This window comes from Pteropus medius, unplaced genomic scaffold (genome assembly GCF_902729225.1).
Source record: "Pteropus medius unplaced genomic scaffold, Ma_sr-lr_union100, whole genome shotgun sequence".
In the NCBI taxonomy this organism is placed as follows: Eukaryota; Metazoa; Chordata; class Mammalia; order Chiroptera; family Pteropodidae; genus Pteropus; species Pteropus medius.
In genome coordinates this window covers 9,027,146-9,044,180 of record NW_024346667.1, presented here as the reverse complement: position 1 = coordinate 9,044,180, position 17,035 = coordinate 9,027,146, and the positions used below count along the sequence as shown (strand labels likewise).

Below are 17,035 nucleotides of genomic sequence, written 5' to 3'. Positions count from 1 at the left end.
GGTGGGGGTGGCGCTACTTTAAATGGAATGGTCAAGGAAGACCTCTTTGAGACAGTGACATCTGAGCTAACCCTCAGTGACAAGAAGGGACAGGATACACAATCCGGTGGCAGAGCCTTCCTGGCAGAGGGAGTAGTAAGTACAGAGCCCCCAGAAGGAACGGGGACCTGGTTCTTCTGAGCCACAGAAAGGTCAGTGTGGGGAAAGAACCAGGAGGAAACAGAGGCTCAACAAGATGGTCAAGGGGCCTGATAATTTAGTGCTTTACAGACCCTAGATCATTTTACTTTATGCTGCTTGCACTGAGAAGCGGCCAGAGGGCTGTGTGTCAGCCACATAACCTGATTTATGTTTTTAAAGGATCCATCTGGCTGCCCTTTTTTTTTTTTTCCAGGACATTCAACTTTCTTATCTCAAGAACTTGTTTCTTCATTTACCTGAGCTTCGTGGCCTTCAGCAAATCACGTTACATACTGTCTGACCTCAGTTTCCATAGCAGTATAATGGTGACACCAGTTGCGAGTAACTAATTGCTCACGTACATATCGGTTCGATCGCGCAGTTCAACATCTGACTCTGGGGCTAACTGCAGTCCCGGGTCTACTCTCAGCTTTCCTGGACACCGCCCCGGTCAGCTACCTTCCCTCACGCCGATATTTTCAAACTCTCCTTCAGCATATCTGCCCCGTCCATGTCCAAGAGAGTGACCCCACCGCGCCTCTGCGCTACCTTCTCCTCCCTCACCCCTTTCTCTTCGCCACCAGACAGATGCCTCTTAAGAGAAGTTCTGTGTCTGCATCCCCCAAGTCTCTCCTCTTCTTTGCTAACTTACTCCTTAGCCACGTACACTCTGATCCCATTCCCCCCACTTGACAAATTTTCTTCTTGAAAATCACCAGCCCCCATCTGTCACCAACGAGTCAGTCCAATTTCTGGTCTTCCCAGCCCCATCACCAGGTTTTGAACCACCACCTCCTACTGGATGGGAAAGATAATGTAACAAAGGGCAGGACTCCTCCACTGCTGGTGCTGTTAGTAACTGCTTCGCAGGATGCTAGCAAAGGCAATGCCATCTCTTTCTGGGCCCCCGTTTCAGAATCTGTGCCCATAGAGAGAGTTGGATTTATAGAGCGCCTTAGAGCCCAGAGCCCTTTTAATCTGGAAATGATCCCTCCCCACGACATCTGTGACTCGGCACCTTCTTCATTCTCTAAACAACTCCATCTCCTCTGTTGGGATGTGTTGCCCATCCCCTAAACGGGGTTCTGTTCCTCCAAATTCCTAGCAAAATGCACATGCACTAAAAACTAAAACTATTCTTGAGTCACCATACACGTTCTCTCCCTGGACAATGGCACCCCCATTGACCCCCTCGATTGTCACTTCTATGAAGAGGTTTCCCACACCTCTAGACCAACAGGTTCAGCTATCTGGAGACCCCTGCAATCAGAGGCAGCTCATGTAACCAAGGCAAATCGCCACCTCTTCTCCAAGCCTCCTCTTATTGACCTCTCCATGGCTCTTCATTGCTCACTATTATCTATGACGTTCAAGCTCATAACAGCTGAGTTTTCACTGATTTCCCACACTTCTTACTCTCCACTTAAACTCAAATATCAATTCCTCCCCTTCCCCAACAATTTAATCCTAAAGCCATTAGGCAAGACACAGCAAAGCAGACATCCACAATAGGGGGTTATCCAGCTGGAGCGGCCCTAGTGAGGCATGAAGCCCAAGGGTGCTCTGATGCCTGGCGCACAGAGTGAGAGCAGAGCCATGGGCACCACGTTTTTGTGTCATCTATTGTAAGTTATAAACCAGGGAAGGAAGAGGACAGCCCGGCTGGGACAGTCAGCACCTAAAGGAGTAAGGAGGGCCTACACTGAGAGAATGTGGCCCTGTGACACAGAACGTGGAGTTAGAGCCCCATCACGGAAAGTGGATGGGGGTGCTCTCTGGAGAAATGGCTGATTCCAGGACTGGAGGAGATGTGCGAGATGGGCTTACACAGGAAAGTACTCAGGGAAGGAAGAGAACATGGCAAAAAAGACACAGAAACCAGCTTGAATGCAGCCCCACTGCCTAAATCGGAATAATCTGAACATCAAAAATGAGGACAGTAACTGGCTATAACCCACTGCATGAAATAAGAAACAATGATGCCATGCAGACATAAGTAATTAAATAAATCAACAAAGTTTGATGAACAATGGGATGTTTATAGTTTCAGTGTCTCTCTAAATATCTAAATCTCTAAAATATCTTCTAATTGCAAAGGGAAAAGTGTAACTTCACTGTGGAGAAGCCTGGCAGACAGCAGCTGAATTAAATGATCCAAGTGAACAGGTAATGGCACAAAGGAAAATCACGTGTCTCCTAGTAGGAAGCAACGAGAAGAATGCAGCAGCACATCTGTGATTTTCCTGCCAAAAGCACATCGCCTGAATCTAATCACGAGGAAACATACGACACATGTAAATCAAGGGACTTTCTGCTAAATAACTGGCCTTTAATTTTCAAAAGTGTTGTATAAAGTCAGAAAATCTAGAAAAGAGTGAAGGGTGGTCCCAGACTGAAGGAGACTAAAGAGACATGCCAACTAAGCATAAGACACAATTCTAAACTAGATCCTTCTTCTATAGAAGACATTACTGGGACAACTGGCAAAAGCAGAGTGATGTCTCCAGAGTAGATGTCACTAACTTAATGATAATTTCTTGATTTAGTGATTGTATTGTAATTATGTGGGATAATATCCTTGTTTATAGATCTTCGTAATGAATTTTTGATTTTTTGCATGTGATTATTTAAAAATAAAGGTTTTATACCAAAAAAAAAAAAATATTCCTACAAAGGCTTCTTCTGTAACATTTTACATGTCTTTTTTTTTTCCCTATTACCTCCAATGTCCTTGCTCTGGAGAAGCAAGTGCCCATCCTCCTGCTCTGCTGCCATAACCTCTTTCCGCTCCAATCCACCGTACACCCACTGCCTAATTAAGGTTTTTCCGAAGTGCACTTCAGCTCTCACTGCTTCTCTACTCCAGCATTTCAATAGCTCCTCATTACCTACCAAATTAAGTGCAAATTTCTTAGTGTGATTTTCAAGTTCTATTCCCTTCTACTTCCAACGATCCTGTTCCAGGTTTTCTTCCCCTCAACTTCCTCAACACAGCCAGCCACATAAGTTCCACCACACTCAGTGTTGTCCCCCATCTCCAGGATTTTGCTCACGTAACTCCCGGCACCAGGAGGTGCCTGCCTACCCCGACTCTCTGCAAATTTTTCAAGACTAAGGATAGATACCAACTCTGACCGCCACCACCCACCTCGCCATCGCCCCATTTTCCAAGACTTCCCTAATATTTTCCTCTCAGAATACTCAAAGCTGATTTTGCCCACTATAAGCCTTATTTCATTCTGCAATGTTAATGTCTCAACAGCTCCTAATATATAAGGTAAAGTTACACACCAATGAAGCAGTCATCATTAATAAAATTGAGTCATAGCCACGTTATGAATTCAGATCCAGTTATTATCTCACACTCTCTCCCTAGGGTGTAACTTTTAAGTATTCGAATTAATTTTTGTTTGTCCTCTTTCTTTCCTAAGACTAGAGTTTTCTATTTCTTGCATAAAATACGAGCAATTTTACTTCTTCACTACACAGAAATTTTGGCCTTGGCCATACCATTGTCATAAATTCAGGGATTTCCAGAATATCGGTTAACTAATATATGCTTATATGTAATTACATTTTAGCTTCATCACTATCATACTATGTAAAGGACAAAATAAAATTCTTAAAATTGAGAACAAAGCCTATATTTCACAAGTTTAAAGCTAGAAGTTCTAAATTTAAGATAAAGACACTATCCATTTAACACTCACATTTCCTGGATTTTCATTAATAAATTTTAGAAAGCAGTTCACAAAAATATACAATTTAATGGCCATATTTAAATGTAATAAAGAAGCCAATATTTTTCTTCTAATTTTAATTTAGTAAATGAAAGAAAAAAAACAAATTATTTAGCAGCAGAGTTGACATTTTATCAGTAGATTAGTAGTAAGAAACTAAATCAGTAGCTGAAATCTTGGAATAAAAGTTATTTCAGAGAAAAAAAATTAATGACATCAAAACATTAAGGGAAGTGAGGTGTTACTCATAAATTACAGTGATCAATATAACATCTGCTATTACTCCAAAAACTACAAGGTTAGAAAGGGTCAAACTCTGAATTTCAATATTGCAAAGACATCAAATCTATAAATGATAAATCTCCAGGTCCTCGTTTCAGCATGTCATTGGTATGGAAACTGCCTTAAGTTGAATAATTTGCATTTATCTGAAACCATGACTTTTATCTCAACTTTTTTAGGTCTGAAGTAAATAACTCAAAATATACTTTAGATGATAAAAGGTGGGCATACTAACATATGAACCTAATATACTTGCGATGTTAAAAGCAAAATTTATAAAAGCCCTCTACATAGTGATTTGTAGATTAAAAATCCCTAAGGTTTGTGCTTCTTTTAAATAAAATTATCGCCACTCGTACCAGAAATACCGTAAATGAATGAAAGTGAATGAATCATCAGGAGAAGCAAGTCTCATTTGAAAATCATTTCTAAAAATACTATTTAGTACACTAACCTGGAGACATTCTAGGTACTCTGGCATCTTTAAAATTGAAATAGTATGAGACAAATAAAAAGCAAAAAAAAAGTTCCATGTTTTCATTTCCAAATGGCCTAAGTAATCTTGTAATAGATTTACTTATTACAGTAAACACCAATAATCAATCAATCTCTCCCTCACCCCCAAACTCATTATTTTTTTTTCCTTTGCATTACATTTCCTTTGCATTTCCTTTGTATATTCAGAAAATTTACTAAGAAACAGAGCAAACTTTGTAACAAACTGCTTGAATTCTGAAGGTTTTGGTTTATTACAGAAAGTAAGATTAAAAAGGCTCTAGGAACAATTGAAAATAAAACAAACTATAGGTTATTTACTAAAATGTTTCATTCTATCATAGAAAAAAGTGCAGCATACATTAAGATAAATACCTGATTGCTTGGCTTGAAACCTACCAGAATATGCCCTTTGAAATAGTGAACTTTATATTCAAGTCTAAGTCTATGTTAGCACTGTCTTATGAGCCTATCGAAGTGACTAAGTCTATCACTATAAACATCCGATATTACGTCAACAACAAAAAAGCTGTTTGCAAAAGGAATGGTGTAAATTAAAAGAACAAGAAATTCATAGTAAGTGTCAAATTTTGTAAGAGGAAAGATCTGATTTAAAAAAATTCTGCTTTTCAAAGTAAAATGACAGGTCACTCCTATGCACTTTTACTTTTAAATGGTAAATGATTTTTCTCTCCAGACTACTCTGGAAACCACAGAGCTAGATTTGTGACAAAATATATTTGAAACATTAGCAAATATGTTAAGAGTTAATTCCATTTTGACTGTTAACATACATGACTCCAAATAAACTACACGGCCACTCAATAGTTTGACTGGCAGACCTTAGAGAGCATCTAGTTCAACTTGTTCTCTATAAAATGAAGAAACTGAGGCAGAGAGGAGTTGTGACTCACTCAAGGTTTCAGTTTTGTGTCCAAACTGACAGTGGAATGCCAATGTTTATGATACAACTAGGTCCACTGTCCATCCTAAGAGCTTTACATTCAGTTTCTGTCATAATTCACTTTACAGTGTGGTGCTCAGACAGTCCATTCACTGGAAATTATTAACAGATGGATGACTTTTGTCACCACTCTCAAAGACTGACCACAGACTGAAAAGGCAACACCACACATTTCCCAGGCATTACTCATTTTTATCAGCTTGAAAAGTTAATCGAGGTGAGAATCATTTTTCTTATTTGGATAAGGCACTCCCTCCGCAGCATAACATTCAGTAAGGCTAACGCAAATAAAGTGATATCCTCTTTCTTCATTAACCTCCAAAGGGTGTATAGCAAACCACAGACCAGCAATTCTCAACTTTGGGGTCTCAGGATGCTTTTCCACTCTTAAAATGTATTGAGGAAACCAAAGCACTTTGGTTTATGTGAGTTATATCTGATATTTCCTATATTAGAAATTAAAACTCATATTTATTTTAAATTGTGTAGAATCAGTCATTATGTGTTAACATAAACATGTTTTATGAAAAAGTAGCTATACTTCTCAGAACAAAAACTTTAGTGAGAGGAGTGGCATTGGTTTACATTTTTGCAAGTCTATTGTCTGCTTAATAGAAGACAGCTGGATTCTTATATCTAATTCTGCATTCAGTGTGTGGTGATATGTTCTGGCTCAAGTATATGAAGATCTGGCCTCACACAGATATGCTACTGGAAAAAGGGAGAGCATTTTAATGGTCTTTTCGGCAAATATGATTCTTTGATACTACACTGAAAATTGAGAATGAATAGTTTCTTAATGGTTTCAGATTCCACATTACAGCTAACCTTTATCAGTGAACTTTTCATACACTATTACATTAAAATTCATTGGTCTATCTTTTATTTTGAATGAATCTTTTACCAGTGCATGATTTCTGACTTCATGAACCTCCTCGAAAAGGTCTCAGGAACCCCAAACTGTACTTTGAGATCGACTAGAAAACAGTTTAATGGAGAGTTGAACCAAGAGATGAAGGCTATAACGAAATCTACAAGCAGTTACGCACTGCCTTGATCCTTTACAACCTTTAATTCATTCAACATTCCCTGGAATGGGGCATCATCACTATAAACTACAAATCAGGCAAAAAGGTTGGCTTTTGGTCCAAAAGACACAAAAAAAGAGGCCAATGAGGGAGACTGGGTAAGGTTAAATTAAACATTATAATATGTAGACTGAAATCTAGAAAAAGCTCTAAATATCCTCTGATCTTTGAGCCTTTATGCAGAGAATGATAAAAACAAATAGATTTGGGTAACATTCACAAGGAAAAGCTATAAAGAATTAGTAATCTATAAGAGACTTCAAATACCATTATAGCTTTAATATTGACATTTTTGGAAATCACATTAATTATTCAAAATACCACCACATATGTAAACAAAATGAATCCCCTCTGACTATATTAACACATATAGAGAGTTTTGTAACACTCAAGAAGAGACATCAGTGCCCACAAATGCAGGGTGAACTCAAGGTCACTGGTTCATATTAATGTTTAAGGCTAGACCATCAGGAGGCACTTCATGAGTTGAGTGTAAAAACAACAATTAAAATAGTACAAACAGGATATAGAACAAATATCAGAGAGAATTAATTATTTTAGCTACTATACCTCTGGTCTTTCTACCAGAAATATCATTACCTAGAGCAACAGCCTTCAAAACTAAAAGCATAAAGTGAAATGTAGTAGCAAATGTATGGTGCCTAACCATAATTTTTTTGTTAATCAGAGAATTTAATCAGAAGAATTATCAACAAATATTTAACTATGTACATAATACTTCTTTAAAATTATTTTGTTGACTTTCATATAATGTAGAGAAAGAAAACTAAAGAAGTAGAAACTAAAGATTGTGAAATACTAACAGTTAATTAGCAGCAATGGCTAAAATACATATAATATATACTACATACCAGGTGATATTCAAAGTGCTCATAAATTAACTCAAGTGTCTTAACTGCCTTTGAGATGGGTATTATTTAACCCCCTTTCTACAAAGAAAACTAAAGCCCAAAGAGGTAAAGGGATATGCATAGACACTGGAAGCAATTCAGTGGCACAGCTGAGACACAACCAGGGTAGTCATGCTCTTAACTACCAACCTACACTCCCTCATGCTAACTCACTCATAAAACATCGCTTAACAAAACGGCAACATCATGTGCAAAATTTCCTTCTCTAAAAGTTCAACAAAGCACTAGCAGGAGAAAATGTCCTGAGTTTGGTTCTGGTGAAAGTTATGGTATCTCTTGACTTATGTTAGTGTTTTAAGTGAGAGAAGCAGTGTTAAAATATAATGGAATAGCTTGTGCCATTGAGAACTGTAAGAACATACCTTTTATGAAATGTTTGCTTCCATAAAAGTAAGAGGATCCAGGTCTGAGTAAATGACAAGTAAAAGAATGCACGAAGTCTCTGCTCTTGGTTTGGGGGAATTAAAAAAAGACAAAATAGAAGGAGAAAGACATAGGAATACACGTAAACTCTATACCCTGTTCATGGGATGCACAGATTTCCCTCAAAATAAAATTTTAAGGAAAATATCCATATTTTCCTAGATGCCAAAGGAATGAACTATATCTAGGAAATCTATTCTTTATATGTTCAATAAAAGAATCATTTATTACAACCATGTAATAAAAATAGTACTGAAGCAAAGTCCAATGCAAATATTCATTGTATAACCGAGAACCACCCTTTAGTCATACCTAAAACCTCTTCCTTGTTTTTCTATATACAGTATGCTATCTGCAACAAGGAAAGCCAAGAGATATTTTACAGTAAGTCATGTGTGTCTTCTGCAGATCTTAAAAGTTATAAATATACCAATTCAAAACTGCAGCGACATATTTCACTTCCAATTAGTAAGAAAGCAAGACTGTCCGCTTAGTAATTTTAGATGTGCTGAGTCTTTAAAAGCCCTCTACAGTTAAGGAAATGATTTATTTCTATTGAAAACCACAACTTACATACAATTAACCCAACTAGAAAAGAAAAAAGAGGGTGGGAAGCTTGTGGGTAACAGATTTGGGGCTCAATTTCATTTTTCACAGCCAATGAAGAGAACAAAGAAAGCTAAGGAAAAAGACTAAGACCACGAGGAAACTAGCTTAAAATAATTTTAGTGAACCACAATACAGCTAGAGAAAAAATATCTAGCACTAGTCTGCTAAAGTAAACACAGTAACAGGCAGCAGAAAACTTTTCCCAAATACCTACAACAGGCAATGTGGGGGTGATGTGTATGAGGTGGGAGTGGAAACACCTACATAGGCTCCTTCAAAATCAACATAAATATTTTCTAAGAGATTTTAAAAACTTTTCGTTTCTATATTTCAAAAAAAGTGGTAACACTATACCGAAGAGCAGCGGGGAAGCACTAAATGACCATCCTGAAAATATATATAGAACAGTAAACTGAAATGTGTTTAAATCTGTCACGAGTAAAGATAATGCTAACCTTCAACATTTTATAAAGTCGTAATTTTCCAAAAAGGAGGAAAAGCCAACTTACCTTGATACATTTTCTGGAATGTATTCTAGGACTGGATAGCCATCACTTCTTCTAGATGACAGGTCACCATGTGATTTCCATGACTCCACTAATGTATTGACAGGGGGAAAGGAACTCAGGTGTTGGAAAGACTGGTCTCTAGACGATCGTGATAAAGAGATTGTACCTTGAGCACCAATCCTATAGTGAAAGGACTGTCCACCTGAATTCACACCAACAATGGCAGAGGAAGGGATGCTGGCCTCTGGATAATAGCTCCCGTCATCTGGTTCTTGTTTAATCCCCATTGGGAAGCTGCTGCCTTCACAGTTACCATCAAAGCCGGGCACAGGTGGCCCTAAAATTCCTGATAGAGAATAATAGTCTTTATCATCCATAAAGGAAAAATATGAGCCATCCATGAATGGAAATGGATTTACTGTGGGATTCCCTTTAAAAGAGGTGCCTGAACATGAATGCTTGGTTGATTCTTGTTTTATTGGTACTGAGAATGGGGAATCAGAATTTATTTTGCTATTTCCTCTTAGACACGAGCTGCTAAAAGCTCCATCTGGCTCTGGTTTTATGTACTGGACGATGTTAAGCTGGCCAGTCACACCATTGGAGATGGCATTCTCTACTTCCTCAGTCTTAGGAAAGGGGACCTCTTGAGCACCTTTCTCGTGGGTGTCTGGACTAGGAACCACCTCCTGGGCTGCACTGGATCCCGAAGGCATGCCTGAAGCAGCGTAGCCGAAGGCATTGTTTACAGGGCTACAGATAGATCCCACAGTGCTAGCAGTTGGGCTGGACAGCGTGGATCTGTTATTTGTGTTGGAAGGGCTGGAAACAGAGCACCTTGAGTTGTTGATATTTGCAGGGCTAGACATGGAGGATCGCAGGGTGGCATTGGGACTGGAAACTGGAGACTTTACACTGCAGTGACTTGGAGGGCTGGAAATTGGGGATTTCATGCTACTTAATGGACTTGAAAGAGGAGAGCCCACGTTGCTGACGTGCGCTGGACTGTGCGACCTGGAACCTCGACTCTCGATATTCGGGGAGCACGTCAAGGGAGTCCCCTGGGTGATAGGGCTGTGCACTGTGAAACTGCCAAAGCTGGCGGAGGTGGAGGACACAGAGCTGATTCCTGCAGGGCTGCAAACTGAAGACGTCATGTTCAGGGGGCTGCACACAGACGGGCTCTTCTCATGACAGGTGACAGGGCTTTTAACAATGGCACGCATGCCGCCACCATTCACAGGGCTCCCCGAGTCAGACATAAATGGTCGCAAGGGCCTGCTCATGCCTAGAGTGGAAGGACAATGGCCATTTTCTTTGTAAAATTTTACCAGCTGTTCAACATTTTGATAAATTTTTGCTGGACTCGTGCTTCCTTGTTGGTTCTGCTGATCATAGGTGTAGTCGGCATCCCTTATGGAATCCATGTATAAGCCCATGGACTCAGCTACAGTTGCTGAAAGTTCCTTAGACTCCAGCTCGGTTTTAATATCAGATGTCAAAATCCCAGACCGATTATTGTCTTGCTGAAGGCAAGGGAGTAGTTCATGTTTTTCTTTGCTGCTTCCTTGAGTACTGTTGTTTGGAATAGCACCGGAAACACAGCTTACGTTGACAATCTCCATGTAGTTATTCTCATCAGTCCTCTCTGTAGGTCCCAGGGAAGGACGCTCCACAGCCTGAGAAACTTGACCCCACCGTCTTTCCATATCTAGACCTTCAGGGAGACTGTGGTAGCCTTTGGTCTCCATAGCTAACGAATAAATTTATATTAAAAAGTTGAATTAGACTCATTGATAGCAATATTATTCTAAATAACATTCTAATATTGCAATTGCTAAGCTATAAATATTCTACTTATTTTAAGCAATGCTTTAATACTACATAAAAATTGTTACCTTTTTAGGTGCTGATATAACTTGTCCATAAGCCAGACTAGAAGAAGCAATCATATAAAACTATTTTGCACCTAAAATAACACATTTGCTATAATTCAATATTTAGAGTTCGCAAAGCACATGTACAAATGTTAATCCTAGGAACTGATGAGGCAGACAGGGAGGAAACTGAAGACTCAGTGAGGTGGGTGACTTGCCCAAGGTCAAAGACATAATAAGTGACAAATGACATTTAGGTTTAAAACTAAATTTTCTAACTCCAAAGTCTTTTGAATATTTTGAGCATATGGAAACTACTTTTCATATCTAATACATGGGCTTAATAAAAATAAGGAAATCCAATTTATGTTACCATTTCCCAAAAATAAAGTTATTGGGTGAACTACCACAGGAAAAAACAATTTAAGAATTATTTTTAAAATGATAAGATTTTCTTAAAATGGATTAGTGATGAAAATAATTTAATCTCAATTCTGAAAAGTAAAAATTCATATATCCTTATTAACTAAGATGGTCCATAGCGCAGAGAGGCTATATGAAAACTTGGGAATATCAGAACTTTCTTCACTGTCTTTCAGTACTGGTGAGAACCAGACCTAGTGGTACCTCTGCTAAAAAAATACTCCCAACAGACAGTTTCATTCTCAACAGTAAATGGAGGAAGTTCGAGATGGGTTCTGACAACTTACATGCTCATTCATTCAACAAATATTTACCAAGTGCCTGCTACATCCTGGGCTTACAACCAGTCATTGAATCTATAGTGATAAACAAAACAGGCATAGTCCCCATCCTCAGGGAGCCCACGTGATATACCATCATATCCACTAGCTCTCTATATAAATTCATTTCATCAACGGAATAATTATCATAGGCTATATTTATATAATTTTTATGCATTAGATAATTCCACGTAATATTACAAGCCTTTCACACAATATTAACTTATTTACCCTTATAAATAGCCCTCTAAGGTTGGTAAAAGTATTATCCAAATGATAAAAGTGGGGAAACAGAGGCACACGACACACAGCTAAGCAGCAAGGCTGGAATTTGATCCCATGCCTCCCTCTACACCAAGGTTATCTCAACATTGGTACTACAGACATTTGGGGCCTGACAATTCTTTGTTGCGGAGAGCTGTCCTATGCATTATAAGATATTTAGTTTACTCCTGACCCCTACCCACTAAGGGCCAGTAGCAACCCCTCCCCCCCAATTATGACAACCAAAAATGTCTCTGGACATTGACAAATGTCCCTAGGATGAAAAACGACCCCCGAAACCCCCAGTCCCATTGAGAACCACTGCTCTAAAAATTAAGCCATTCTCAGTAAAAATTTTATTTGTACATTTTTATATGTAAAACTCCTAAAATCATTATGCATGCATTTTTCAAATCCTTTCAGTTGTGTAAACAATCTATGACCCAAATAAAGGTCCTGATCTAAAAGATGCAGTTTCTGCACTTCTGTGCACAAATATTACTTTAGGCTTCTCATCCCTTTCTCCCCTTTGCCACTCGCTAGCTCCATCCTCCAAAGCTTTCTTTCATTATAAAATGAGACTAGGAAGTCCTTTTTCTACAGAATATATATTAATAAGGAAAAATAATTATGACTCTACCAAATAAATTGACAAAAGATATCACAAGGCTCTATAATAAAATTTAATGTTTAAATTGTCTGCGTATTGTAATTACCTCTTACTTTTCTGTGTTCTACACAGAACACTAGATTTTAAGTTTTCAGAAAGCAGAAACTTTATAAATTTCATTACTGCAGCCCAAGCAGATAGCATAGTGCAAATAAAAAATTTTGAACTATTGTAATCAATACTCAACAATGTTTGAACATTAAAATCTACCAATTATGTAGTCTACTTTTACTTAAAGAACATCATTCTAGAAATTTTTAGTCATAAATCAGTCACAAAACACTGAAAAATAAATCAAATTACAAAGGTTGAGGTGGTTATCTGGTAATTCTAACCAAAAAATTTAGTGTGGCAAAAAGCCAAGTGGAAAAAAAAAAAATATGGCTTATATGGTTATTTCCTATTTTACTGAAAAACCATTTAGTCATAGCCACAGGCTGACAAACACCAGTAAACATTATGTGCTTCTTCAACTTCTACCTAAAAATAATCTCTCCTCCCCATATCAATAGATATATAGCTGAAGTACAGATATTTCAGCTCCAAATTCATTAAACATCATAATAAGTATGTCCATTCATGTTCAAGGCTGAACACCTTCTGTGTATTACCCTCTTCCCCCAAACCCTGTCCCTAAATCTACATTTCCTGTCTTTGTAAACTGCACCACCCTCTACCCAAATGCTTGGAAGTCACCCTTGCCTAGGGTCACCTGTACCAAAAGCCTCCATAGGCTCACTGTTCTCCACATCCACACCTACATCCTCATTCTCTACCCCATAGTCCTAGGCAACAGGCCTATCTACCCTAACTCTGAAGAGGGATCCCCATACAAACCCCTCTCCAAAACTCTATCCTCCAAATCATCTTTTGGAAAAGATGACCACTTACTGCTTTTTTAAAATTTCACAGTGTAAATCTGCGTGTTCAACTCCTGGGCAGTTCTACAGTGCAGAAACCTGCTTTAAATCCAGCATTCCCTGCATAATTTAGCCACTGCCCCTTTTTTCACAGAACATCCACTAATATTCTGAGGGATGCTTTTCATCACTCTGCCCTAAAACAGGAGCCATATCTCAGATGTATGAGGCTATATGTAGATCTGAAGAGAATCTATATGGGAGGTGGCTGGGGAAAACAACCTTAAAGCACTCTATAAGCAGCACGTTCTATCAGCTAACATCATGCAGCTGATCGCAACTTTCCAAGTCCTGTTTAGCTGACCTTTAACTCCCTCAACACTAACATAAAATAGCCTGCATTTCACCGCGTTATCCACAGGGCTATCACTAAAGAATTTGCAAAAGGCTTTGCTGAAATCTAAATTAGCTTTAAGGTATTCGCCTCATCTACCAACCTAATGCACTTCTCAACATAGAAAATATAATAAAGGTTGGCAACAGTCAAACACAAAAGAATGGAGGACATCTAGCATCTGCATGGCTTCCACTGCAAACCTTTTTAAAGATAATATTTTTAAATAGGTTTATTGAAGCATTTTTTACTGCATTCTCCCCATTATTTTAATTCATCTTCTCTGTGAACAAATGGATCAGGTTAGGAATTTATTTCCTATGTTCTCCAGGAAACCCAGGTTGTCCTTTTGGAATTGGCATAATGACCATGGCTTAAGCAGAGTTTTAGTCAACTTGAACTTACTAGTGAATACTAAAAATATTAGTTGATGAATATGATTCTCATAGAACTTACTAACCAGAGAGTAAAGTTTTTGTTATTTTTTGTTACTAACATACGAGATACCAGTATACAAATCTAGCTTTTATGAAACCAAACTTGTCTCCCTTATATTGGGGATTATAACTGAAACCTTCTTGCAAAAATGACAAAAACCCTTAGGGCCCTTTAATTTTCACACAAATGGCCTCCCCACAAAACATGAAGAAAATTTCATGTCAGAAAAGTAAAGAAAGCACTGCTAGAAGTTCTACTTTAATCCCTATATAGGCTCTTAAGTACTACTATTGTGGAGGAAAAATCTGACTAAAATTTTATGTTTTACAACCTGTGTTAAATTGCCCTTTTCCATAAGGAAGTAAGTTTTCAGGAATATTAACAAACATTCTTACAAATTTGTATTTTATCTGAAAACACTTTCACTTTTAATATCCCCCAAAACACAGTCCTATTTTAAATGCTTCATTTTCTATAGTTATTTCATTAACATACAGCATCATAAAGACAGAACTTTAAGAATTTCACAATTTTCACTGGTTGCATAGTTGTAAAAGTTTGTTGTATGTAAAACTATTTTTCTGTCATTCCCATTACAGAATCATTATTATGTTCCCCTCATTTATAGATGAGGGAAATGATAGAAACCTGTCAAGGTCACCTAAGAAAGCAGAGCGGAGGAACCAGTTAGAACTGAGCACACCTGATTTCTATGCACTCACCTAATTCACTTGAGCCACCTGATCTTTCCAAAATCTCCAAACTATTTCTCCCTTCAAGGAAAAAGCTCCTTTGGATTTTTTAAAACTTCTCTCCTCAAGCATTTTCATGATAGTACGCCATGAAGTCAAACATAAAATTAAAACTTCACAGCACAACTTCACAGATGGAGAACGCTGTTATCATTACTATGTTAATATCATCAATAACAGCACCTAGAGAAATGGCAACACAAATGTTAAACGGCAATTTGGTGCGCTTGAAATTCAGCAGCTTCAAAAACTTGTGTGCTTTCAGTTTTCCTAACTTCTATAATAGTTAAAACCGGTAGTGCCATAAACTACTATGATTTAAATCTGGTCTTTTAAAATTCAGTAGGAAAAGCTCTGCCCCTAAATTCAGCAGAAGGGTACAGATGCCACCAAAAGAAGCTTAATCCCTTCTTTCCTGCCTTTAGAATTCCAACTGATGCCACAGAAAGTAGACCCTTTCTCAGGCGTTTCGTGAATATCATGAAACCGGGAAACGCATGAATTTCCAGAGCCCTTCCATACAGGATCTATCAGGATCTCTATCTCCTTCAACTGCCCTTAATAAGCTACACCTCTAGCTGAGACTTGGGTGCTTCCGAAATTGATATAGGAAAGAAATATTATTCAAACATCCTTTAAAAATTGTACAAGGCAAACAACCCGATATTCATCCTTGGAGAAAGAGAAGGGTGGTGGTAGACCTCCCACTGCCAAAGGCGGCCGAAAGCTGCTCGTTAGAGGGCATTTCTCCAAAGTGGCCAAACTTTCCCAAAATAGTCCTCTGGCGGCCAAAGGGGAGAAAAAGTGGAAAACCAAAACAAAACAACAAGCACACAGCACCATACTGACTGTGCCTCCGGATTACGCAGCCACTTCTCTCTGCAAAGTGCACGCTCCCGCGCGGCGGCCGCACGCCCTCGCCGGCAAGCGGCGCCCCGCCGCGCACCCCTACACACCTGCCTCGGCTGGGGTCCGTCTCTCGGCGTCTACCTGTTGCAGCGCTTGCCAACGCTACGACACTCCTGCTGCGGAGCCCCCCTAAATCCAACCACATCCAGGCCAGCGAGTGCAGCTCCCCTTGCAGTGGGAGAGCCCGAGGCAGCAACGCTCTTGCACCCAGGTGACTACACGGGCTTCCTCCAAGCAGCCTGAAGTTGGCTTGCGTCTCCCTAGTCCAATGACACCCCGGGCGCGGAGGGGCGGAGAGGACGGGGCAGGGCCAGGGGTAGGGGCAGGGCCTGGGCGGGAGAAATAAGGAGGGAGAGAGGGAGAGAAGGCGGGCGAAAGCCCGGAGGGGGAGTGGGCCAGTTCCAGGGCCGGCCCTTTTAAAAGCGGGTCACATGTCCAGATACAAGTTCAGGTTGCTATCCTGCCCCTCTGAGCCCTTCCCATTGGCCCAGAGGGAAGCAAGGCTCCACGCTGCCCGGGTCAGGCGAGCTTCTCATTGGTCAATGCCGGCTGTCAGTCACCAGGGCGACATGACTGATACAAAGTTGCTGCGACACAGCCTGGACGCGGCAGCTTCCTTAAAGCCGCAGGAGCCGCGGCGCTTGGGGTGCCGGGCAGCAACTACGACACTAGGTACCTTCCGTACGCTGTCCCCCGACCCCCTCGCTCGACAGCCTCCAACTTGTTCGCGCCCACCTGGCTCTCCTCCTGGCTGACCCCAAGATATCAGAAAAGACGTGCAAAGTGTGGTGACGCGGAAGAAGTCGGTTTTTCCGAGAGCCAGTCAAGGCGTTGTCCCCTCACGCTCTCCACCTGCAGCGCCAGGTGAGAGGCAGCCCTGGCCCAGGCACCGCCCACAGCGTCCGC

General features: G+C 39.7%; 1 protein-coding gene across 1 annotated transcript in view; it reads right to left on the bottom strand.

Moving 5' to 3' along the window:
• NR3C2 (nuclear receptor subfamily 3 group C member 2) overlaps positions 1-17,035 on the bottom strand; it is a 300,382-nt gene that overhangs the window by 281,822 nt on the left and 1,525 nt on the right. The window contains 1 exon segment of the mRNA XM_039875998.1: positions 9,223-10,975. Within this exon segment, the coding sequence (XP_039731932.1) occupies positions 9,223-10,973 (1,751 nt within the window). The 5' untranslated portion in view covers positions 10,974-10,975.